Raw genomic sequence first — 27,701 nt, forward strand, 5'->3', positions numbered from 1 at the left:
CTGCTCGGTGGATATTCGCTTATTTATGTCTCTTCAGTGTTTTTTGTGCTTTGATTTTGCTGAAGTTTTCTTATTATACCTTTTGCATGAAGAGCTTTATACTTTATCTAAAATGCGAAAAAACTTTATATTAATGGTGAAACAAATAAATGATTTTTTTTTTCCAACTTTTTTGCATTTTCTGTTAAGATAAACCGTTTTATAGAAAACCAAAAAAAAACTTTTTAGGGTGAATTCACACGCAGCGGATTGGTTGCAGAAATCTTTGCAGTTCTCCCATCTGAATGAACCTTACGGAAATCCATGTGCTCGCCGCCAAAACGGCCCCATTCAGATAAACTGATTTTCAGTGGCAGAATTTTCTGTAACCGATCTGTGTGTGAAGATGCCTCTTAAAAATGTGCAAATGTAGCATTAGGCTGGGATCGGTTGTTTGCTGCAAGATTGTACACATTAAAGGGGTGCAGAGAACGTTACCGAGCACCTGCTGGGGTTTTCATCGGGGTTGTGTGTTTTTTTTTTTTTTAAAGGGGTTCTCGGAGACTGGGGACCCCTTTTCATATGGCCAGGCAGGGTGCACTGATTGTCTGTGTTATCTGCACCCTGCCTGGCAATATCATAAGCGGTTTTTCCGAGCCTTTTATACTTGATAGGTCAACAGTATGTGATCGGTGGGGGTCCACACACCGGTGCCTCCTCAAAGAGCTGATGTCAGGGGTCCCGGGTGTCGGACCCCCACCGAACAGATACTGATGATCTATCCAGAGGATACATCATCAGTATAGGGACTCGTGCACACGACCATATGTATTTTGCAGTCCTCAAAAAAACACGGATGATGTCTGTGTGCTTTTCCGTATTTTGCGAAATGGAACAGCCGGCCCCGAAGGCTACATGCACATGTTCAGGATTCATGTGCGGACAATCCGCAGGTGTTCGCAGGCAAATCCGGGCGGTCAATCCGCATCAATTGGTGCAGATTTTGAAGTGAATGAAGAAAATCCGGTCAGGAAAAATAAAATAAATTGACGTGCTGCGGATTTTAAAATCCGCACTGCAGGTCAAAATCTGCATTGTGTGCATTGAGAATTTCAAATTCTCATAGAATACAATGTACATGACCTACGTTGCGGATTTTCCGCACGATCGTGCCTAATAGAACAATTCTATTAGTGCCCGTAATGCGGACAGTAATAGGACATGTTCTATCCTTTTGTGGAACGGACATACGGAAACGGAATGCACACGGAGTAACTTCCGTTTTGCGTACCCATTGAAATGAATGGTTTCGTATACGGTCCACCAAAGAAAAAAACTGAACGGACGCTGAAAGAAAATACGTTGGTGTGCATGAGCCCTAAGTCTGGGTCTTAGAGGAGGAGGGATGCAGGGGAGCAGCCTGCCGGAGATGTCCGGATCCAGCGCTGCCGAAAGCTACCGGACACTTGCCGGCCCCATTTACTATAACGGGGACTGGTGGCGATCCGGGTGCAAACATGCCAAAAAGCTGCTTGAGGAAATTGGGGGTGTTTGTCCCAAGACCCAACAGTTTTTTGGTGGTTTACTAATTTATTTCTGGTAGGAGATCTATTTACCAGTTTCTAAAGCCTCTTTCACACGGGCGTCATGGATTTGGCCCGGATAAGATGCGGGTGCGTTGCAGGAAAATGCGCGATTCTTCCGCGCGAGGGCAAAATGTTTTAATGCGTTTTGCACACGCGTGAGAAAAATCGGCATGTTTGGTACCCGAACTTCTTCACAGAAGTTCGGGTTTGGGATCGGTGTTGTATAGATTTTATTATTTTCCCTTTATAACATGTTATAAGGGAAAATAATAGCATTCTGAATACAGAATGCATAGTACAATAGGGCTGGAGGGGTTAAAAAAAGATATAATTTAACTCCCCTTAATCCACTTGTTCGCGCAGCCCGGCTTCTCTTCTTTCTTCTTCTTTGCTGTGCAGGAGGAAAAGGACCTGTGGTGACGTCACTGTGCTCCTCACATGGTCGGTCACATGATCCATCACCGCTCATGTGCACAGCCCCATAGAAATGAATGGGTCCGGATTCAGTGCGGGTGCAATGTGTTCACCTCACGCATTGCACCTGCGTGGAAATCTCGCCCGTGTGAAAGAGGCCTTAGGAGTTCATGTCTCAGTCTTGGGGCTCGTGGCCGTAGCTGTTCCGCAAAATACTGTGTGTGTTGTGCGTTTTGTGGAATGGAGAGTCCTGCCCAGTGCCCTCTAGAACGGTCAAGAATACGACATGTTCTGTTTTTTTTGCAGGGATACGGATGCGGACAACATGTAGTGTGCTGTCCACATCTTTTGCGACCCCCATTGAAGTCAATAAGTCCACATCCGACCTGCAAAAAATGTGGATTGGATTCAGAGGAAAACCACGCTTTGTGTGGTTGAGCCCTTAGGGGCTTTGGCTTATTCTTTCTCTTCCGTCCACCTCTGAATATCTAGGTTGGCAATGGACTCTTCATTCAGACCTTTCCTTGTCCTTTGGCTTTCCTCTGCTTACTTTTTGACTGTCTCTCTGGATCTTCTTCAGGAATAAGATCTTACAGGTGGTTGTCCCTCCCTCGGGTTTAGCTCCTCTTCTATCCTCTCTCTGGTGCTGTCATGGGTGACCGGAAAAATGATTGCATGACGGCACCCCTGTTAATCAATCCCTCAAGCTTCTGGTTGGTTATAGAAATATTGTCTTTGCTTTTGCTTCAGAGTGATAAATGGTGAAAAGTAAGAAAGAAAGAAAAGGGTGTTCCCTTTTTAATTGCTCTAAGGACTTCCAGTTCTGCCTTGGGGGAGGATCCCTCTTGCTTTGGTGCTGTCATGGGCTCCGGAAAATCAAATTAACGGTAAGTGTAATTATCATTTTTCCTATAAAGGAGACTTTTACAAAGTATGTTTCCACATGAGTTCGCTGTGGTTTTTTAGGTCTGGATCAAAATCTGCACTAGATTTCTGTGTTGCAAGGACGCCATAGGTCAGTGGTGGCGAACCTATGACCTCAGTCCTCTCTGTGGGCACCCGCACCCTGGAAAAAAGTCTACGGTGTAACAATATGCCTTAGGCTTTTCCTACATTTAGCAGCGCAGGCAGCGCACTGAATGTAGGCAGGATATTATAGCTAAATGATTACGTACATGGAAGATATACTATATTTGTATTCAGGTTAAATTGCCGTGTTGGCACTTTGCGATAAATAAGTGGGTTTTGGGATGCAGTTTGGGCACTCGGTCTGTAAGAGGTTCACCATCACTGCCCTAGGTGACTGAAATCCATGGGCTTCCCTTCACTTCAGCAGGTGAAGTAGAATGTATTGTCTCCTCTGCAGCATTTGTTGCGCTCTTCTCATTCGGAGCAGCGGAGGAGATTTTGCATAAGTCACTTGTATAATAGTCCTGTGGGTTTACTGATAAATTCTCTTGAAAATGCAGCCGAAGTGACGGATGTAATCTCATTACGAAATGTTCTAGGACAAAGGTTCTCGGTTCTCAGCCAAGGACAGAACCGCAATAATAAGACTCTGTAATCCCGTTATACAAGTCCGTAGTTTTCCCAAATATTCTGGTGACTTCCGCTGAAGAAGAGGAAGGAAACGCTGAGCAGCAACCCAGGGGTTCAGTTTACACGGGTAATAAGAGCGGCAATATAAAGAGAACTGCACAACTAACAATTGCCTAATAATCAGGCTTGATGTCTATGCAAACTGCACCTGCTCAGGGCAACCTCCGGCGTCTTGGAGAATATGTACTGTATACTTTTGCAACAACTTTTTACATGTAGCCATAAAAAACAAAAACTACCTCCCTGTGTCTACAGCTCATGTGCAGAGTTATGTGTCTCCATGGTTACAGACTACAAACAAACCCTGTGTGTAGTCTGGTAGTCATAGGTTAGTCCACTCCCTCTTCCAGTAGCCATGTTGGAGAGAGTGCTGGGCACCTCCTTGATCTGATCATGGAGCCTTAACCTTTTAACATGCCTCTACCTCCCTGTGTCTACAGCTCATGTGCAGAGTTGTGTCTCCATGGTTACAGACTACAAACAAACCCTGTGTGTAGTCAGATCCGATAGTCATAGGTTAGTCCACTCCCTCTTCCAGTAGCCATGTTGGAGAGAGTGCTGGGCACCTCCTTGATCTGATCATGGAGCCTTAACCTTTTAACATGCCTCTACCTCCCTGTGTCTACAGCTCATGTGCAGAGTTGTGTCTCCATGGTTACAGACTACAAACAAACCCTGTGTGTAGTCAGATCCGATAGTCATAGGTTAGTCCACTCCCTCTTCCAGTAGCCATGTTGGAGAGAGTGCTGGGCACCTCCTTGATCTGATCATGGAGCCTTAACCTTTTAACATGCCTCTACCTCCATGTGTATGCAGAGTTATGTGTCTCCATGGTTACAGACTACAAACCAACCCTTTGTGTAGTCTGGTCCTGCACACTGTTTCTACACAGGGGGGACCTCTAGGTTCGCTTTGGGGTTGGCAACATTACTCGTCACTAGGATAAGCTGCTGAACGCTCTTACTGTAAAGAATCCTTTCCCTAAGGGTCCATTCACACATCCGTGTGTGTTTTGCAGATCCAGGGACAGCGGCAATGTGCGTTCCGCATTTTGCCGGCACTAATAGAATATGCCTATTCTTGTCCGCTATTGCGGACAAGAATAGGACATGTTCTATTTTTATCGGGATCGGAATTGCGGACCCGGAAGTGCGTGTCTGCAATTCCGGATCCGGAAATGAATGGGTCCGCAATTCCGTTCGGCAAAATGCGGAATGAAATTGCGGACGTGTGAATGGACTCTAAACCTATGATAAAATCCGATACAAGACACTGCCGTTCTTGTAAGGAATAGTTTGTGTGGTTATTGGGTGATATGACTAAGGATATTTAGCCAGGCAGTTTACTGGTCAGGAGTTTGGAAAAGCTGGGTGTCACCCCCTGTCGGCGCAGTGCGGGCGGCTATATTGGTTGTTACCCAACTGTTCCCAGAAACGGGTGCAACAGAAGGATGGTTAAATCAGATTTTTTTAACAATTTAGCGGCAGACAATCTAATTTTTTTTTTTTTTTTTTTTTTTTTTTTAAATCTGATTTCTCATTAGAAGGTCACTGTCTTTTGTCTTGGGACGCCGGCCACAGGGCTCCATTGTAAGGTCTATCTGAGCATTTGTCCAATATAGTCAGCAATTCGAATGAGAAAAGCTCTTGTCTTGCTGCGTGTGACTGAATTCTTTCTTTTAATCCACTGCTGGTTTGAAAGGATTTAGAACTAAACATTTTTCAAAGAACCTCCTTGTGCGAAGAGCAAAGACGCGAAGACTCAGCGGAGAGCGCTGCTTCAAGAGAATCCCGCTCCTGAAAGGATCTTCTGTTCCCCATCCTCTCGCTCATTGGCTGCGCCGGCCCTTTAAGAAGATTATTCTCGTGAAACAAATCAAAGTCCCTATAAATACATGGAAACTTAAAGGCTCCAAAAACTCACTCCAAGCGGCTCATCCCCTAGCAGGAGGCATCATGGTCAGTCGGTAAGTAGCAGCTGGGACGCCATTAGTATTCAGAGCGTCGCTCACCGACCTGTCGAGTCTTCTTGTAGGAAGCATGAATCTTTTCTGACAACTTGATGGAAGTTTATTTTTTTCCTTACAAAGTTTCCACTGTGATTTATTTTAATTTTTTTTAAAGGCTGTTTCATACATTAGTCTAGTTATTAGGCTACGTCTGCGCGACAATTTTTATAATGACAGTCTATGGTGCGCACTGCAACATGCTGCGACTGCGACGCAACAGTCGCAGAAAATCCATTTGAGATGGATTTTTCTGAGACTGTTGTGTCGCAGTCGCAGCATGTTGCATGTTGCAGTGCGACACCATAGACTGCCATTATAAAAATTGTCGCGCAACATTAGTGCAACAAAATGTTGCGCTACAAATGTTGCAGTGTAGTTGTGCCCTTAAGGTGAACCAGGGAAATTGCTTGTGTAGCAATTCCCTGAATACCCTCTTATATCTGCAGAAAATCCACCTCCTCCTCCATCGGTGCCCGGCAAATCCTTCAGCAATAGTCAGGCTGCTGTTTATGGCATCCTGTATATGGAGCCAGACAGAGAACATTTCTATATAAAAGGAGATAAGGGGCCAACTGGCATAAAATTTGCCGCTTATCTCGCTGGACACAAAGTAAATCTTGCTTTCCCGGGTGGGAGACTTCCGAGCTTTCCAACGGCCTAAAATGATGAGAGTTATCCTTTCCCTTGTGTCCAATCTCTGGTCATTTTCTGGTCGGCTCGTTCCTCGTGGGCGTGTACTTATTTGCTGTGTGTTATTCTGCAGTGTGGAGCACCCCGCGGGCGGTTATAAGAGACTGTTTGAGACGGTGGAGGAACTGGCCACCCCAATGAGCGTCCACATCACAGGTAAGAAACGACACGCCCAAGCTATATCATAATACTGGTGACTAATGGGAGGAGCTAGAGAAACATTATGGGCGGGGCTATCTCGTAAAGAGGGGGCGTCACCTCTATTGACATGGCTGATTTAGTAAATTAATTGTATTCCCCGTGAAATAACAATTCTTGTGCATCCTTTATTGCCGCTTTATGTTGTGCTGTTCCTATCATATTCCTCCTGGAAATTTATTTATAAATGTACAACTGGGTGTTGCCAATTGGGGGTTGTTGACTCTGCACAGTCTAAAACTATCCAATCAGTGCTGGCCATGATATACAATGTAGGGACACCCATCATGAGTTTCTAGGAGGAAGAAAGGATCAACAGTTCTAAGAAAAGAGGATCCAGTATTTTAACCTCATTGGGAATACATGCATTTTTTTAAAAGTGTAACTGTCTTATTATTTTTTTTGTAATGTATAGGGGCAGTGATAATGACCATTTTTGTAATATATACGTTAATTACTGAAAAAACACTGTCTGCCCCTATACATTACACAGATACAAAAAAGAATGACGGTTACACTTTAAAGGCGATGAACACCTTTGTAATCATACATGATACAATTTAAAGGGGACCCATCACCTCTCCTGGTGTGTCTGTTAAAAGCTATGAACACCTTTGGGGGAAATTTATTATGATTGCATTTTACTAATTTGGGGCTAAAAATCTTTTTTTTTTCTTCTTTTGGTCTTTATAAAAAAAATTCAGCCGTTTTTGAGATACATGGGTTAAAATCAGTCTGTTTGCAGAGTATCACTTCTCAGTCCTGTCAGCTGATGGCTCATGTTTAGCCTTTTCTCTGATCTCCTGACCTCATAAGCCATATTCTTATCAGTTTGATAAGAGTTTTGCTACAAAGAGTGTTTGTGAGGTCAGGAGATCAGATGTAAGGCTTCACATGATCTGTCAGCTGAAGTGATTCTCTGCACACAGACTTTGTTTAAAAATGGCTGGAAATGTATAATAAAGAGCAAATGAAAAAAAAAAATATATGATATTTTAGCCCAAAATTAGTAAAATGCAAAACTCTTATCAAACTGATAAGAATATGACTTATGAGGTCAGGAGATCAGAGAAAAGGCTTCACATGAGCCATCAGCTGACAGGACTGAGAAGTGATACTCTGCAAACAGACAGATTTTAACCCCTGTATCTCAAAAACGGTTGAACATTTTTAATAAAGACCAAATGAAAAAAAAAATATGATTTTTAGCCCAAAATTTGTAAAATGCATTCATAATAAATTGCCCCAAAGGTGTTCATAGCTTTTAACAGACACATCAGGAGAGGTGATGGGTCACCTTTAAATTGTACCATGTATGATACTAAGGTCTTTCTTATCATCAGTCTATTGTTTCCTGTTATCACTAGTTTATATCACATGTCTCCATTGCTGATATCAGCCACCCGTCTTATAACGCTCCTGCCCTATTATAAGCTGTGACATTATAGCTCTGGGTAGTCTCTTTGTTGATGGCCTCGCTCCTAGGTTTTTACCTCTCCATATCTTCTCGCACAGGTCGGTTGCCCCTATGGCTGTCCGGCAGTCTGTTGCGATGTGGGCCCGGACTGTTTGAAGTGGGCTCCGAGCAGTACTATCATCTGTTCGACGGACAAGCAATGCTGCATAAGTTTGAGTTCAAGCAGGGACACGTGACGTATCATCGCAGGTAGGTGTCATGCAACGTCTCACCAGCTATCTGCCTTATATCGTAAAGGGACATTCACGCAAATTACGTGTCTACAGTGATCATTCATGTGTACATGTAAGGGAAGACTGTATGCAGGTTTATGTGTCTCCATGGTAACAGACTACAAATAAACCCTGTGTAGTCTGATCCTGCGGTCATACTCATTTACATTGTCACCTTCATCTTTTTAACCTACCAAATACTTTAGGCTGGTTTCACACACACTTTTTTCTTTTTTTTTGCAAAAACGCATTTTTAGCTTTTTTTTTTTAAGTGTTTTTTTAAGGCAAGAAAACTGCATACAGATGTTAGCTGTAAGTCTTTGGTAATTTATGAACACAATGCAAATGTTTTTTTTTTAATGGCATTTTTCTTCACTTACGTTTGGGTTACACGGATTCCTGTTTTAATGGAAACAGGCTTGTCTTGTGGAAAAGCCACAAAAAAAAACACATGTACTAAAATACCCTATTTGTAACAAACAAAGCTACAAAAAACATCGGAAACACCCCGCGGGCGGTTATAAGAGACTGTTTGAGAAGGGGGAGGAACCGGCCACCTCAATAAGCGTATACACAGGTAAGAACTGAGAAGCCCAAGCTATATCATAATACTGGCGACTAATGGGAGGAGCTAGATAAACATTATGGGCGGAGCTATCACCTAAAGAGGGGGCGTCGCCTCTATTGACATGGCTGATTTACTAAATAATTGTATTCCCCATGAAATCACAATTCCGATGAATCTTTATTGCCGCTTTATGTTGTGCTGTTCCTATCCTATTCCTCCTAGAAATGTATGAATAATGTGTTGTCTCTGCACAGTCTAAAATTATCCAATCAGTGGTGGCCATTAGAGATGAGAGAATTTCATACTTTTAAATTCGTTCACGCTTCGTTTACTGGTAAAAGGTGAATTGCGTTATGGATTCCGTTACCACGGACCACAACGCAATTCTATGACGGAATGCCTTTAGAGACATTCTGTTATTCCTTCCGTCATGATAGAAGTCTATGGGCTGCAAAACGGATCCGTCCCGTTTCCGTTATGCAGGACAGGACTCCCCTACATAACGGAAACAGGACGGATCCGTTTTGAAGCCCATAGACTTCTATTATGACGGAATGAATAACAGAATGCCTCTAAAGGCATTGCGTTATGGTCCGTGCTAACGGAATCCATAATGCAATAACGCAAACGAATTTCATAACCAGAAATTTGCTCGTCTCTAGTGGCCATGATACACAATGTAGGAACATCCATCATGTTTTTCTAGCAGGAGTAAGAAAGGATCAACAGTTCTAAGGCCCCTTTAACACGGGCAAGTATTCCACGCGGATGCGATGCGTGAGTTGAACGCATTGCACCCGCACTGAATACCGACCCATTAATTTCTATGGGGCTGTGCACACGAGCGGTGATTTTCATGCATCACTTGTAAATCGTAGCATGCTCTATATTCTGCGTTTTTCACGCAACGCAGGCCCCATAGAAGCAAGTGCGGATGCGGTGCGATTTTCACGCACGGTTGCTAGGTGACGATCGGGATGGGGACCCGATCATTATTATTTTCCCTAATAACATGGTTATAAGGGAAAATAATAGCATTCTGAATACAGAATGCATAGTAAAATGGTGCTGGAGGGGTTAAAAAAAAATAATTTAACTCACCTTAGTCCACTTGCTCGCGCAGCCGACATCTCTTCTGTTTTCTTTGCTGAACAGGACCTGTGGTGACGTCACTCTGGTCATCACATGATCCATCACCATGGTGATGGATCATGTGATGACCAGAGTGACGTCACCACAGGTCCTGTTCAGCAAAGGAGACAGAAGAGAAGCCGGGCTACGCAATCAAGTGGACTAAGGTGAGTTAAATTATTATTTTTTTTTTTAACCCCTCCAGCACCATTTTACTATGCATTCTGTATTCAGAATGCTATTATTTTCCCTTATAACCATGTTATAAGGGAAAATAATACAATCTACAGAACACCGATCCCAAGCCTGAACTTCTGTGAAGAAGTTCGGGTTTGGGTACTAAACATGCGTGATTTTTCTCACGCGAGTGCAAAACGCATTACAATGTTTTGCACTCGTGCGGAAAAATCGCGGGTGTTCCCGTAACGCACCCGCACATTTTCCCGCAACGCCCGTGTGAAAGAGGCCTAAGAAAAGATGCTCCAGTATTTTAGCCTCATAGGGAATACAATCATTTAAAGGCTATTAACACCTTTTGGGGCAATTTTTTGCATGATTGAATTTGACTCACTTTGAACTAAAAATCATATTTTTTCCAATTGATCTCTATTGAAAATTTTCAGCCTTTTTTTAGAAAAAGGGGTTAAAAAATCAGTCTGTTTGCAGAGTATCACTTCTCAGTGATACAGCTGAATTCAGGAGGGCACGTGTGGCAGCTGGTCATTATGTACCCGGCCGACGGCGTGAGGAGGGCTCGAGCGGCACCCACCAAGACATTTCCCTGCAGGGTCTATGGCCAGTCCTCCCCTACCACCGGCTAAAGGCACACAGAGGTCGAAGTATTTTCTGACGAACAATATTTTTCTAATCACAGGTTTGTGAAGACCGACGCCTACGTCCGCGCAATGACCGAGAAGAGGATTGTAATCACAGAGTTTGGCACCTTCGCTTATCCAGATCCGTGCAAGAATATATTCTCCAGGTAAGTGAGGAGCACTGACTGGTCAGAGAGTCTTGGGCTGTAAAACAGTAAAAAAAATATTTTCCCTTTTTATTTTCTTCCTTAGGTTTTTTTCATTCTTCAAAGGACTCGAAGTGACGGACAACGCCCTGGTGAACATATACCCTGTGGGGGAGGATTTTTACGCCTGCACTGAAACCAATTACATAACAAAGGTTGACCCTGAGACTTTAGAAACAGTCAAAAAGGTACTTTATACAATAAAGGGCCCTTTACATCGGCCGAGAATCGCAGAGATGATCGCTAATGAACGTTCACAGTAACGCCTGTTAGCGATGATCAGGTGGCGTAAATGTACTGCCGATGAACGAGCGAAACGCTTTTTCATCGGGTAATCTGATTGTTTGTGCGCATGCAAAACTGATTTTTAGGCTCCATTCACACGTCCATGTGTGTTTTGCGGATCCACGGATCGGCAAAACACGGACATCGGCGATGTGCGTTCCGCATTTTGCGGACCGCACATCGACGGCACTTAATAGAAAATGCCTAATCTTGTCCGCCATTGCGGACAAGAATAGGACATATTCTATTTTTTTCGGAAACGGAATTGCGGACCCGGAAGCGCGGGTCCGCAATTCCGCATCCGGGCAGCACATCGCGCTGCCCCATAGAAATGAATGGGTCCACAATTCCGTTCCGCAAAAAGCGCAACGAAATTGCGGACGTGTGAATGGACCCTAAGCACGATCTCCTGCCGGCAAGCAACGAGTCCTTAGACAATCCACTGCAATATCGTCCCGTGTAAAGGGACCTTAAAGGGGTTCTCCAGGAATAAAAAATTTTTTTAAATACTTAAATATTATTTTATAATAAATATATTCACAAATACCTTCCATTACTTAGAATGGCTTGTTTTGTCTAGGGACCAATCATCAGGAGAAATAAAATGGCCGCCGTCCTAGAAGTGCACACAAAACCTGTCCTAATCACACAGGAGGACACAAGTTACTCCACCACAATGAGCCATAGAGCTGCCTCATCCTCCTCTCTGCTCGTCAGGAATCATGATCCTGAATACAGGTGAATCTCTGTGGGAATAGAGAAGATGAGGAGACATGAGAGGAGGGTGAGGTGTGGATAATGAGCAGCAGCACTTGTATGCAGTCTCCATGACCACAGTCCGTCCTCTCTGTACTTCATGTCTCCTCATGAACTAAATTCCCCAGAGATTCAGCTAAAGTTCTTATCTGTATTCAGGTGATCATAATCCCTGACAAGTAGAGAGGAGGAGGATGAGGAGGAGGATGAGGCAGCTCTTCACTTCAGTTTTGTTACTTGTCCTTATGTGTGATCAGGACAGGTTTTGTGTGAATTAATGGGACAGCGGCCATTTTGTTTCCCCTGATGATATCTCCCCAGACAAAACGAGCCATTATAAATAATGAAAGTTATTTGGGAATATATTTATAATAAAGTAATATTTAAGTACCGTATTTATCGGCGTATAACACGCACAGGCGTATAACACGCACCTTCATTTTAAGAGGGAAATTTCAGGAAAAAAATTTAAATGCTGTATGGGGGCGGGGGCCACAGGGAGACGTTATACTGTATGGGGGCAGGGGCCACAGGGTGACATTATACTGTGCGGGGGCAGCCGCTTGGTGACGTTATACTGTATGGGGGCAAGAGGGAGACGTTAGTATGGGGAAGTCCCCGTCCACCCCCTATTCATGGAGGGTGAGTGGCTGGAAGTTGGAACCTGGCAGCACTCCTATTGACACTTCATTGCCAGGGAGAAGAAGCAGAGCGGCAGCCTGACAGCAGAGCAGTCACCACACACACTACCTGCTGGGCTATCTATCACGGCACAGGCTGCCACCATGTCAGGAGCTCCTACTACAGCCGCTGACTAACTTGTGCCTCCGCTGGGGGCTGACTTCCGGCCCGCGGCGCCCCAACTTCCGGCCTGCACAGGAGCGCTGATAACACTGCGGTAAGCAGTCCGGACTTGCAGCACCGGGCTGTGTATTAAAGGAAAACCCGGCGCAACCCTAGCCCTGCTACCTGCCCGCAGGGCTAAGCTGCCTGCACAAACTACCTGCCCGGCGCCCGGAACTGCATGTCCCGGGCGTCGGGCGATAGGAATTCCACACCCCTGTAACATTATATCGGCGTATAACACGCGTACATCATTTGCCCCCTATTTTCAGGGGGAAAAAGTGTGTGTTATACGCCGATAAATACGGTATTTACATTTTCTTAACTCCCCGAGGACCCCTTTAAGAAAAGGTGGCTGGTTGCCATAGACAATTGTTTGGCCACAAACTGCTGCTTCCCTGATTGCGTTATGTTGACTCCATAGAAGAGGATTCTTTACGGTAAGAGCAGTGAGACTATGGAGCTCTCTGCCTAAGGAGGTGGTGATGGTGAGTACAAGAAAGGAATTCAAGAAGGGCCTGGATGTATTTCTGGAGTGTAATAATATTACAGGCTATAGCTACTAGAGAGGGGTCGTTGATCCAGGGAGTTATTCTGATTGCCTGATTGGAGTCGGGAAGGATTTTTCTTTCCCCTAAAGTGAGAAAAATTGGCTTCTACCTCAGTTTTTTTTGCCTTCCTCTGGATGAACGTGGATGGATGGACGGAGGCTTTCAGCCTTAGAAACTATGTTACTATGTATGTTACTCTTTGTGGTCTTCTACTGCCTGTAGTTTACTTTTTAAAGTATCACATGACTCTGAGATCAGACTACACAGGGTTTGTTTGTAGTCTGTAACCATGGAGACACATACGTCTCTATAGATGTTGCATGCACAAAACGATAGGGAGTTTCTAATTTACAGTAAGGTGGTTACATAGTTGCTCTATTTTTTTTCTTAGATACATTGGAGTGATCAATGGAAATGGTTTTTGTTGCAATAGTATACATGCCCTAGACAGATTATAGTTTTCATCCTTCAGTGTAAAATGTAGCGCCTTTTTATGCTGATCACTGGTGTCCGTATCATTCATCTGTCATATAATACTAGTAAGGCTACTTTCACACTAGCGTTCGGGGCTCCGCTTGTGAGCTCCGTTTGAAGGCTCTCACAAGCGGCCCCGAACGGATCCGTCCAGCCCTAATGCATTCTGAATGGATGCGGATCCGCTCAGAATGCATCAGTCTGGCACCGTTTGTCCTCCGCTCCGCTCAGCAGGCGGACCCCTGAACGCAGCTTGCAGCGTTCGGGTGTCCGCCTGGCCGTGCGGAGGCAAACGGATCCGTCCAAACTTACAATGTGAGTCAATGGGGACGGATCCGTTTGAAGTTGACACAATATGGCTCAATTTTCAAACTGATCCGTCCCCCATTGACTTTCAATGTAAAGTCAAAACGGATCCGTTTGCATTATCATGAACAAAAAAAAATATATATATATTTTTTTTCTTTTGTTCATGGTAATGCGAACGGATCTAAGTGTTTGCATTATAGGAGCGGATCCGTCTGTGCAGATACCAGACGGATCCGCACCTAACGCAGGTGTGAAAGTAGCCTTATGCTGATGTGCATATCAGATGTACATAAACTTTTCCTCTGGGAGTCGCGGCCATTAGTCAGGAATAACCTTATATGACTTTCAGGTGGATCTGTGTAAATACGTCTCCATTAATGGCGTCACTGCACATCCTCACATAGAGAACGACGGCACCGTCTTCAACATGGGAAACTGCTTTGGGAAGAATTTTTCACTTGCTTACAATGTTGTCAAGATTCCTCCTCTGCAGGCAGGTATGTGTGTAGCGGCAGGTTTACTATGGACTATATCAAAGGTTGTGGTTTACAGATCATTATCTGTGCACTGGGAATATTTGCTAATTCTACTAATTTACTATTACAGACAAAGAAGATCCAATAACAAAGTGCAAGGTGGTTGTCCAGTTTCCATGTAGTGATAGATTTAAGCCATCCTATGTCCACAGGTAACAGGGAACATTTCTAATCTGTCATCATTGTAGATTAGCTAAACACTAGAAACTGGAATATAACTACTATAATACTGCTCCTATGTACAAGAATATAACTACTATAATACTGCTCCTATGTACAAGAATATAACTACTATAATACTGCCTCCTATGTACAAGAATATAACTACTATAATACTGCTCCTATGTACAAGAATATAACTACTATAATACTGCTCCTATGTACAAGAATATAACTACTATAATACTGCCTCCTATGTAGAGAATATAACTACTATAATACTGCTCCTATGTACAAGATTATTACTACTATAATACTGCTCCTATGTATAAGAATATAACTACTATAATACTGCTCCTATGTACAAGAATATAACTACTATAATACTGCTCCTATGTACAAGAATATAACTACTATAATACTGCTCCTATGTACAAGAATATAACTACTATAATACTGCTCCTATGTACAAGAATATAACTACTATAATACTGCTCCTATGTACAAGAATATAACTACTATAATACTGCTCCTATGTACAAGAATATAACTACTATAATACTGCCTCCTATGTACAAGAATATAACTACTATAATACTGCTCCTATGTACAAGAATATAACTACTATAATACTGCCTCCTATGTACAAGAATATAACTACTATAATACTGCTCCTATGTACAAGAATATAACTACTATAATACTGCTCCTATGTACAAGAATATAACTACTATAATGCTGCCTCCTATGTACAAGAATAAAACTACTATAATACTGCTCCTATGTACAAGTATATAACTACTATAATACTGCTCCTATGTACAAGAATATAACTACTATAATACTGCTCCTATGTACAAGAATATAACTACTATAATACTGCTCCTATGTACAAGAATACAACTACTATAATACTGCTCCTATGTACAAGAATATAACTACTATAATACTGCCCCTATGTACAAGAATATAACTACTATAATACTGCTCCTATGTACAAGAATATAACTACTATAATACTGCTCCTATGTACAAGAATATAACTACTATAATACTGCTCCTATGTACAAGAATACAACTACTATAATACTGCTCCTATGTACAAGAATATAACTACTATAATACTGTCTCCTATATACAAGAATATAACTACTATAATACTGTCTCCTATATACAAGAATATAACTACTATAATACTACTCCTATGTACAGGAATATAACTACTATAATACTGCTCCTATGTACAAGAATAAAACTACTATAATACTGCCTCCTATGTACAGGAATATAACTACTATAATACTGCTCCTATGTACAAAAATATAACTACTATAATACTGCCTCCTATGTACAAGAATATGACTACTATAATACTGCTCCTATGTACAAGAATATAACTACTATAATACTGCTCCTATGTACAAGAATATAACTACTATAATACTGCTCCTATGTACAAGAATATAACTACTATAATACTGCTCCTATGTACAACAATATAACTACTATACAACTGCCTCCTATGTACAAGAATATAACTACTATAATACTGCTCCTATGTACAAGAATATAACTACTATAATACTGCCTCCTATGTACAAGAATATAACTACTATAATACTGCTCCTATGTACAAGAATATAACTACTATAATACTGCTCCTATGTACAAGAATATAACTACTATAATACTGCCTCCTATGTACAAGAATATAACTACTATAATACTGCTCCTATGTACAAGAATATAACTACTATAATACTGCTCCTATGTACAAGAATATAACTACTATACTAATGCCTCCTATGTACAAGAATATGACTACTATAATACTGCTCCTATGTACAAGAATATAACTACTATAATACTGCTCCTATGTACAAGAATATAACTACTATAATACTGCCTCCTATGTACAAGAATATAACTACTATAATACTGCTCCTATGTACAGGAATATAACTACTATAATACTGCTCCTATGTACAAGAATATAACTACTATAATACTGCTCCTATGTACAAGAATATAACTACTATAATACTGCTCCTATGTACAGGAATATAACTACTATAATACTGCTCCTATGTACAAGAATATAACTACTATAATACTGCCTCCTATGTACAAGAATATAACTACTATAATACTGCTCCTATGTACAAGAATATAACTACTATAATACTGCTCCTATGTACAAGAATATAACTACTATAATACTGCTCCTCTGTACAAGAATATAACTACTATAATACTGCTCCTCTGTACAAGAATATAACTACTATAATACTGCTCCTATGTACAAGAATATAACTACTATAATACTGCCTCCTATGTACAAGAATATAACTACTATAATACTGCTCCTATGTACAAGAATATAACTACTATAATACTGCTCCTATGTACAAGAATATAACTACTATAATACTGCCTCCTATGTAGAGAATATAACTACTATAATACTGCTCCTATGTACAAGATTATTACTACTATAATACTGCTCCTATGTATAAGAATATAACTACTATAATACTGCTCCTATGTACAAGAATATAACTACTATAATACTGCTCCTATGTACAAGAATATAACTACTATAATACTGCTCCTATGTACAAGAATATAACTACTATAATACTGCTCCTATGTACAAGAATATAACTACTATAATACTGCCTCCTATGTACAAGAATATAACTACTATAATACTGCTCCTATGTACAAGAATATAACTACTATAATACTGCCTCCTATGTACAAGAATATAACTACTATAATACTGCTCCTATGTACAAGAATATAACTACTATAATACTGCTCCTATGTACAAGAATATAACTACTATAATGCTGCCTCCTATGTACAAGAATAAAACTACTATAATACTGCTCCTATGTACAAGTATATAACTACTATAATACTGCTCCTATGTACAAGAATATAACTACTATAATACTGCTCCTATGTACAAGAATATAACTACTATAATACTGCTCCTATGTACAAGAATACAACTACTATAATACTGCTCCTATGTACAAGAATATAACTACTATAATACTGCCCCTATGTACAAGAATATAACTACTATAATACTGCTCCTATGTACAAGAATATAACTACTATAATACTGCTCCTATGTACAAGAATATAACTACTATAATACTGCTCCTATGTACAAGAATACAACTACTATAATACTGCTCCTATGTACAAGAATATAACTACTATAATACTGTCTCCTATATACAAGAATATAACTACTATAATACTGTCTCCTATATACAAGAATATAACTACTATAATACTACTCCTATGTACAGGAATATAACTACTATAATACTGCTCCTATGTACAAGAATAAAACTACTATAATACTGCCTCCTATGTACAGGAATATAACTACTATAATACTGCTCCTATGTACAAAAATATAACTACTATAATACTGCCTCCTATGTACAAGAATATGACTACTATAATACTGCTCCTATGTACAAGAATATAACTACTATAATACTGCTCCTATGTACAAGAATATAACTACTATAATACTGCTCCTATGTACAAGAATATAACTACTATAATACTGCTCCTATGTACAACAATATAACTACTATACAACTGCCTCCTATGTACAAGAATATAACTACTATAATACTGCTCCTATGTACAAGAATATAACTACTATAATACTGCCTCCTATGTACAAGAATATAACTACTATAATACTGCTCCTATGTACAAGAATATAACTACTATAATACTGCTCCTATGTACAAGAATATAACTACTATAATACTGCCTCCTATGTACAAGAATATAACTACTATAATACTGCTCCTATGTACAAGAATATAACTACTATAATACTGCTCCTATGTACAAGAATATAACTACTATACTAATGCCTCCTATGTACAAGAATATGACTACTATAATACTGCTCCTATGTACAAGAATATAACTACTATAATACTGCTCCTATGTACAAGAATATAACTACTATAATACTGCCTCCTATGTACAAGAATATAACTACTATAATACTGCTCCTATGTACAGGAATATAACTACTATAATACTGCTCCTATGTACAAGAATATAACTACTATAATACTGCTCCTATGTACAAGAATATAACTACTATAATACTGCTCCTATGTACAGGAATATAACTACTATAATACTGCTCCTATGTACAAGAATATAACTACTATAATACTGCCTCCTATGTACAAGAATATAACTACTATAATACTGCTCCTATGTACAAGAATATAACTACTATAATACTGCTCCTATGTACAAGAATATAACTACTATAATACTGCTCCTCTGTACAAGAATATAACTACTATAATACTGCTCCTCTGTACAAGAATATAACTACTATAATACTGCTCCTATGTACAAGAATATAACTACTATAATACTGCCTCCTATGTACAAGAATATAACTACTATAATACTGCTCCTATGTACAAGAATATAACTACTATAATACTGCTCCTATGTACAAGAATATAACTACTATAATACTGCTCCTATGTACAAGAATATAACTACTATAATACTGCTCCTATGTACAAGAATATAACTACTATAATACTGCTCCTATGTACAGGAATATAACTACTATAATACTGCTCCTATGTACAAGAATATAACTACTATAATACTGCCTCCTATGTACAAGAATATAACTACTATAATACTGCTCCTACGTACAAGAATATAACTACTATAATACTGCTCCTATGTACAACTCTCTCTGGATCTGACATCTCTGACTGGAATTGATGTTTTATAAAAGCCTTTATCGACTCCCTGGATGGCGGTAGCTTTTTAGGACTGATGTTTGCGCACTGTACTGTATAACTCTGACTTGTGTGGTCAGTAAGACTCTGGTAACTCGTCTCCTCTCTTCTAGTTTCGGCATGTCTTCCAATTATCTCCTCTTCGTAGAACAACCAGTGAAGATTAATCTGTACAAGTTCCTCTCTGCCTGGAGCATCTGGGGAGCCAACTACATGGATTGCTTTGAATCTAATGAAACTATGGGCGTGAGTAAGAACACTGCTTCCTGTCATCATAATATCTGCGGTGTCAGAAGGTCTTTGCCTTTAGTGCACACTGCGTCGTTTGGTGGTGCTTAAACCTCATGCACACGACTGTATCCATTTGGAGCTCAGCTATCCTGTCCGTGTGCTCCCTGTAAATGTCCAGGCACCTCCTCAATCTGCAAAAAATCCATCTGCAGTAGTGCAATAAATTGCAGAGAGGGAGGAGGGGGAAGCAGCTGCAGTTTATCTCTGCATCTTTCAGACTGCATGCTGTGAGAGCGGAGGAGGAGCAGAGATGGTAAATCTCAGTGTCATGCACCAACCCTTCAAGCCCTGCACTTAGACATAACCGTGTTTCTTTAAATGTAGTTGCTAGAAATTGTATGCATAACTTCGTTTTTGGGGTCTTTCCCACCCCTCAGCTTTGGATGGGTAAGGAGTAGCATACTTAACAGAGAGGCAGGAAAAGCTATTGCTATGGGGCTGATGATGGGAGCGGACCAACACTAAACTGCTATTTCTTGCATTAATGCCATCATAGCAGTCACCACTAGAGGGAGCTCACTGCAAATATATTAGTGTGGAGATCCGTGTGCAGTTAGCTCCACCTAGTGGTGGCTGCCGGGAGCTGGAATTACATCATATACTGAAACAGAAAATAATATATGGCGGGACCCATTCTGAGTTTTATTTATTATTGGGCCCCATCAGGGTTGTTAGCTGTGTGTCTGAGCCTGCTGTGTTCCCTAGGTGTGGATGCACGTCGCAGAGAAGCACACAGGAGAATACCTCAATATAAAATACAGGACGTCGGCCTTCAACATTTTCCATCACATTAATACATATGAAGACAATGGATTTCTCATAGCGGATGTGTGCTGCTGGAAGGGGTAATGTCACCAACAGAGCCGAACCCTAGATTCTAATTAACCCCAGGTGCACCACAGATTTTCACAATCCTGTTAGAAAGGTGCCCAAAAGAGAGGATGATTACTGGGTGCCCCTTTGCAGGACCCCCCGCAGCGATCAAGTGCAAACGGAAGGAACCCAGCAGGAAGTGTGCAAATTCCCTGCAGCGCCGCCACAGGGGAAAAGATGCATTGCGGAGGCTACATTGGGCTGTCGGTGTAATGCACTGACTCCTCCAGAGAAAGAGATGCTCTTTGTAGTGCTTTCTGTCAAATGAGGGTCCTGAACGAGCACCCCTCCCCCCATTAACTCTAAAGTCCCCAATGGAGTATTTGTAATATTTTTTTCTAAACCTTTTGATGTAGTATAAAACACAGTAACACAAGATCAGGATCTTTCCATCAACCCTTTCATTGCCCTAGACCACCAGAGATACTGGAATTAACCCCTGACTGTCCTAGACGTCCAAGTACAGTATACTGATGTTAACTCCTTCACTGCCATAGACAACCAGAAATATTGACCATAATCCTTTGACTGCCCTAGATTACTAGGTATGCTAACCCCTTCACTGCCCTAAACCACCCGGGGTGTAGACAGTAATCTTTATTGCACCACAGCTGGATGCTGTTTAATACTATTTACCTGGATAAGGCTCTGTATACCTGGCTTCTTTATAACTAATTATTTGGGTGCCCCACATTAATATGTGCCCTGTATTGCCTAGATAAGAGCACCCAGGTCCCAAACTGCCTCAGTCGCCAGCATCAAGGGCTTAGGGGAACGCTGCCTAACGTATACTGTGTCCTTATGTAACTCAGTATGCAGTCAGCTCTAGAGTCCCCCCTAGTGGTGGCTGTAGGTAGACAGAATATAATCTTTTACTATATGTCTATGCAGGGTTAAAATGGAAGAACATGACCTACAAGAGTTTCTGGAGATCCAGAAGTATTTTTAGCCATTGTTTCAGTAACATCCAGAGAAATCGCCCATTAATATTTCTTGGCTTCTGGATTCCACCATCACTTCACTATCTGCACCTCAGGCCTCTGCGATGCCGTATTAAGCCTCAGCATCTACTTCTGAAAGTCACTGTCCACCGTTATCATTGCAGCTTTGAATTTATCTACAATTATTTGTATCTGGCCAATTTACGTGAGAACTGGGAGGAAGTGAAGAGACTTGCAGAGAAAGCTCCTCAACCTGAAGTGCGGAGATACATCCTGCCCCTCGATATCCAGAAGGTAATGTGCGCCCTCCTGTGGGCATGTGTTGGGCCGTGCTTGCTACCTATTGTCTTCACTGTTGGCTGCTCTTTTCTTAAGCTTTGCACTCCCCAATGCTTTACACTGCATGTCTGCTTAAAGAGGACCTTTTACCACTGCTGAGATGCCTGTTTTAATAGCTTCATGCATTCCCCATGTAATAACGATTCTGGAGCATCTCTTCTTACGGCTCTATGTTGTGCCGTTCCTTTATCATTTCTACTAGACGTTATGAGTGAATTGCTAGCAGTCTGCAGTAAGGGTACAGAGGGGCGGTAACCAGTTGGGGGTGTGTCCCTGCACAGACTGACTCTATCCAATCAGTGCTGCCATTTTCAGTCTGTGCAGGCACACCCCCCAACTGGTTACCGCCCCTCTGTACCCTTACTGCAGACTGCTAGCAATTCACTCATAACTTCTAGAAGGAATAATAAAGGAATGGAACAACATAGAGACATAAGAATAGATGCTCCAGAATCGTTATTACATGGGGAATGCATGAAGCTATTAAAACAGGCCTGTCAGGAGCGGTGAGAGGTCCCCTTTAAGCTGTAGCTTGCTGTAATCTGTGCATTCCTCTGGAGAGTAGAAGTGGAAGGTAAAATTATGCCATAAATGCAACTTAATTCCTTGATTTCTCCTCTTTTTTACCAGAATGACACAGGAAAGAACTTGGTGAATCTGCCCTACACTACGGCTACTGCCACCCTGTGCAGCGACGGCACAATCTGGCTGGAGCCTGAGGTTCTCTTCTCGGGCCCTCGACAAGGTTTGTATAGCAGGATAACCATTTTTGGGCCTGTCCGGTGCATCTTGTAGTCCTTGCAGCTGTGTACCTACCTGTAGGTTGTATAAAGCCTTGTGCACATGGGCATATCATGGCTCTGCACGGCCTCTGAGTTGTATGTAGCCGTAATATGGAACCCAATACGCTTATACGGGGGTTTACTATACCGCTCTACGCCTCCAGTATTATACAGTGCAGGGACTATGTGTGCGCACGAGGCCTTAGATGTCAGGGACTTCCAGGTCACAAGGTCTTCAGTTATAACGCCACTTAAAGGGTTTCTGTCACCCCATTAAACAGTTTTTTTTTTTTTTTTCATTAATAATAATCCCTATAGTGCGATCTCTTGATACATAATAAAATTAATCATTTTGATTCAGTAGATTTAGCTAAAAAACGATTTTTAAAATATGCTAATTACCTTGCTACCAGCAAGTAGGGCGGCTACTTGCTGGTAGCTGCCGCATCCTCCGTTCGTAATAACGCCCCCTCGGCATGCTGATTGACAGGGCCAGGGAAGGGAATCCTTCTCTGCTGGCGCTGTTCGAATTCGAAGTCTCGCGCCTGCGCCGTACCTGGCTTCAATCGGCGCAGGCGCACTGAGAGGCGGCCGCTCGCTCGACCGCTCCATCCTCAATGCGCCTGCGTCGATGACGTCATCAAGTACACCCGGAAGAGAAGATGCCGGCGATCACTTCCTCTGACTGCTCCTGGGTTCCTTCTATTCTGCGCAGAGGATGAATAGCAAATGGCCAGATCCTGCGCATGCGCAGAAGCAGGCAGCACAATCTCGTCTCTGAGCGTGCACTGGATGCGTCCATTTTGCCGTTCAACGCCTCGCAGAACGGATGGTACCTCGGAGCTGCCAGAGGAAGTGATCGCCGGCATCTTGCAGGTCAGGCGCGCAAAGGGTGACGGCTACGTATCCTAACTGACACGGGGGCAGCTGGCGGACAGAATACAGTCATGTATGGAGTTTACGTGTAGACGTCATCTTGACAAATTACAAATTGAATTCAATTAGAAATTGTCCAACCCCTTTAACATTAGTTTCTATAACAAGCGCCTTACTCTACTAGAAGTGGCTGCTGCGTTGCGAATCCTCCTCCTCTTTAAGTTAATAGTTTGCCTAAAGGGACGGTTTTCCCTTTATTAACCAATGAGAAGTGGATTTTACAGACCGTATACTGCATATTGTTTCAGGTTTTTGCAGAGGATCTCAAAACCTGACCAGAAACAGTTCTGTTTTGATTAAGGATCAGCACTACATGATCCGAAACGCGTAGACATGAATACCCGGTTTGGTTTTTAATGCACTTTTTTTTTCCAATAAAAGCTGCCACTTTTTTGTACTGGAAGCCGGATCTCTGTTTCTTTGGACACATCAGGATGCATCCGTTCCGTTACGATTTCACACAACGACATCCTAACGGAACAAACCGGATCAGTCACTAAATACATTAAAAGTCAATGGGTGATGGATCCGTTTTTTTTTTTTTTAAGGATCCTAAAAAACCGGATCCGTCACCATTGACTTAGGGCTCATGCGAATGGCCGTTTGTCAGCCGTTCCATGCGGTCCCCAATGCACGGGCAACATCCGTGCGGATTCCGGGGACGGATTCAGACTGATTCAACTTGAATGGTTCCTTGATCCCCAAAAATAGAGCATGTTCTATTTTTGAGCGGTACGGAGAGAAAACCCACGGAAGCGCTCTGTAGTGCTTTCATGGGGTTCTGTGCCTCCGTTCCGCACCAGACCTTCCGGATTGCGGACTTATTCAAATAAAAGGTTCCGCATCCGTGAGGCGATGAGCACACAGCCGGTACCAGTGCATTGCGGACGCGCTGTTTGTGGGCCGAAATACGGGCACGGCCGTGTGCATGAGCTCTTACATTGTTTTTAGTGACCGATCCGGTTTGTTCCGTTTCGATGACCGGATACAAAACCGCAGCTTTGTGTCCGGTCACAGAAAGGAAAACTATCTGAACAGATCTCTTCCCATTCAGAATAATAAATGGAGGCAAAACAGAACAATTTTGGCTCAGTTTTGAGATCCTCTTCCAGATATCGGAACCAGAATGCATCTGTGAAAGTAGCTTTACTTTGACACAACTCTGATAAGACTGCCAGTATCTGTCTGACCACTGGGTGGCAGTGTTCACTGTGATTTTATATTGGTCTCAATACTTGCATAGCGCCAACATACAGTAGGGCACAGATTTCATGCACAGATTGTCCTTGACCAGATTCAATACCAGGATTACATATTATACCAGTATATATTCTCTCATCGTAAATGTATTATTCCTACAGCTTTCGAATTCCCGCAGATCAACTACAGGGAGTACAGCGGTAAAGATTACAGATACGCGTATGGACTGGGACTGAACAATTTCATTCCTGACAGGGTGAGTGTATATTATATAGAATTATAGAGCTACTGCTTTCCCAGTAATCACGATGTATAACCTCTTTCTATACGCTCTTCCAGCTTGTGAAACTGAACGTCAAGAGCAAAGAAACGTGGGTCTGGCAGGAGCCCAACACCTACCCCTCCGAGCCGATATTTGTCCCAACCCCAGATGCTCTGGAGGAAGACGATGGTAATGATATTTCCAGGGATTGGTCCTCACATAATGAAAAGTTCTGTTACTTTGTAATCTACTTTGTGTTTCATTGCCTGGCCAGATCTCTGCTTGCTGCCAGCAAACGGAAACATTCTGTTACAGTTGTATCCAGTCTAAGCAATCTTCTTGGTGCACAAATCTTTCTCCTGTGCCGTGGTGCGTGTGCTACAATGTATCAGGTGACGCAAATGGGGATCTTGAAACTGGTGATATAACCTGAAAGCATTTAGAACTGAAACACAAGTTTGAATGGGTTTCATATTATTTGCCTAGGACTGGACAACCCCTTTAAATTCTAATTTGCAATGTTTGATATTAGACTGGTCCACAATGCTCAGAAATGGAAGGATGGAGTAGAGGGCAGCGAATCGCTTAGTACAATATCGTTCATAAATCGGCCTGCTTGAGCAGGGAGGGGCCGGCCACGCTGCTCAAGAGACTCCCCCTTACCGCTTGATCAGTGTACCGGAACATGCGCAAGGCTCAGGAAGCGGCAGCAGAGTCTCTGCGCATGTGCTGTTACTTGGAGCGCAGGCGCGAGATTTCTGTCCCTGTCAATCAAGGGGGAGCGAGGAGTCTCCTGAGGAGCGGTGCCAGCCCCTCGCTGCTCAAGCAGGCTGATTTATGGAAAAATTCAGTTTGTGCAAATCGATTCTCTCACCGCTGCTTTGGAGGCTTTTACGGTGAAGTCGCACGCTACTGTCCAATAAATCTGAACGGACAGTGGCAGAAATCCATGTAACCGCCGCCAAAACCGCCCCATTCAGATGTACGCTACATCCTGGAGACCTACAGATGGGATCTTCTGAATGAACATCTGATGGGGACACAGATTGTACAAAGTGCTGACAACGCTAAGCTGTTTGAGGACACAACCCTTACACGAACGTATTTTCTTTTCATGTCCGTTCAGTTTTTTTTGCGGACCGTATACGGAACCATTCATTTCAATGGGTCCGCAAAAAAAAAGGGGAGTTACTCCGCGTGCATTCCGTTCCACAAAAAAAAAAAATAGACCATGTCCTATTATTGTCTGCATTACGGACAAGGATAGCACTGTTCTATTAGGGCCCAGCTGTTCCATTCCGCAAAATACGGAATGCACGCGGACGTCATCTATATTTTTAGCGGACCACAAAATACATACGGTCGTGTGCATGATGCCTTAGACAAGGGGAATAACACCCAGTTGTCGGTTTACTCATGCATTTCCAGGAGGAATTACAGAAAAACGTGTTGAGAAAAGATGCTACAAAATGGCCATTTCACGGAGGAGCACAAATATTTAGTAAAACGGAGAAGTCTAGAGATCTGACCTGTGCGCGGGGCAGACTTGTATGCAGAAAATCTGCACCAAAACCGCACAGAAATCCTCACTTGTGGTTTTCGTGCAGATTTCCTGTTTGACAACCTCATTGAAGTTTACGGAGAAAACAATTCTACAGAAGATTCGGAATCGAACATCTGACACGCGGCAGATTTTAAAATCCACATCAGCTCAATTTCCACACGGAACAAAAAAAGCAAAGTGTCAAATCTCATGCAACGTTGTGTTTTTTTCCGCACATAATCTGCATCGTGTGCAGTTACCCTAAAGGGGCGCCAACCTCTATGGAAGTCAGAGAGAGCGGACCCCCATAAGTCACATTGTGTACAACACTGATCAGCCTTGTATTGTTCACACAGGTGTCATTCTGAGTATGGCCATCTCCCCGGCTGTGGGGCACAAGCCCTCGTGCCTGCTCATCCTGGATGCAAAGGACATGAGTGAAATCGCCCGAGCGGAGGTCGACACCGTCATCCCCGTCACATTTCACGGCATGTTCAAAAAAGCCTAAAGAGAAGCGATCACCTGGCTGCTTGTGATACAAGGCACAAAAAAATCCCAAGATACAATGTATCATCACAGCCCAGAACCCGCGTACCGGTCCAGACAGAGAACCCGGCGCTGGCATTCTGTATATGGAAGCTGCACATTTTACTCCATTTGTATATTTATTGCTCCATGTAGATCCCATGTTATTTAGCTCAGTCCCTGTTTCTTAATAAATGTGTTTTCCATTCTTTCGGCTGTTGCGCACTCACTTTTGCCGCCGGTACCAAATATTATCATTTTTTTCAGTAATACATGTAACTATATAACCACCATGCATCTAGTGTAAAACGATAAGCCCTCAGGCACAAGACCATGGGGCCGCCGTGCCTGTGTTACGGACCCCTTCTGTGGGTTTTTCGGTCCGTGACT

At 42.2% G+C, this 27,701-nt stretch overlaps 1 protein-coding gene across 1 annotated transcript; it reads left to right on the forward strand.

The window, feature by feature from the left end:
- Positions 1–5,511: 5,511 nt before the first annotated feature.
- On the forward strand, positions 5,512–27,327 carry RPE65 (retinoid isomerohydrolase RPE65). Its single transcript, XM_040407298.1, has 14 exons — positions 5,512–5,544; positions 6,350–6,432; positions 7,990–8,140; positions 10,737–10,844; positions 10,930–11,071; positions 14,451–14,598; positions 14,708–14,789; positions 19,733–19,865; positions 20,616–20,755; positions 21,889–22,018; positions 22,694–22,808; positions 25,143–25,237; positions 25,321–25,432; positions 27,143–27,327. Exons 1-14 carry the CDS (start codon positions 5,534–5,536, stop codon positions 27,292–27,294), a joined length of 1,602 nt encoding a protein of 533 aa, XP_040263232.1. The 5' UTR covers positions 5,512–5,533; the 3' UTR covers positions 27,295–27,327.
- The last annotated feature ends 374 nt before the right edge of the window (positions 27,328–27,701 follow it).

This window comes from Bufo bufo, chromosome 9, assembly GCF_905171765.1.
Source record: "Bufo bufo chromosome 9, aBufBuf1.1, whole genome shotgun sequence".
NCBI classification, from domain to species: domain Eukaryota; kingdom Metazoa; phylum Chordata; class Amphibia; order Anura; family Bufonidae; genus Bufo; species Bufo bufo.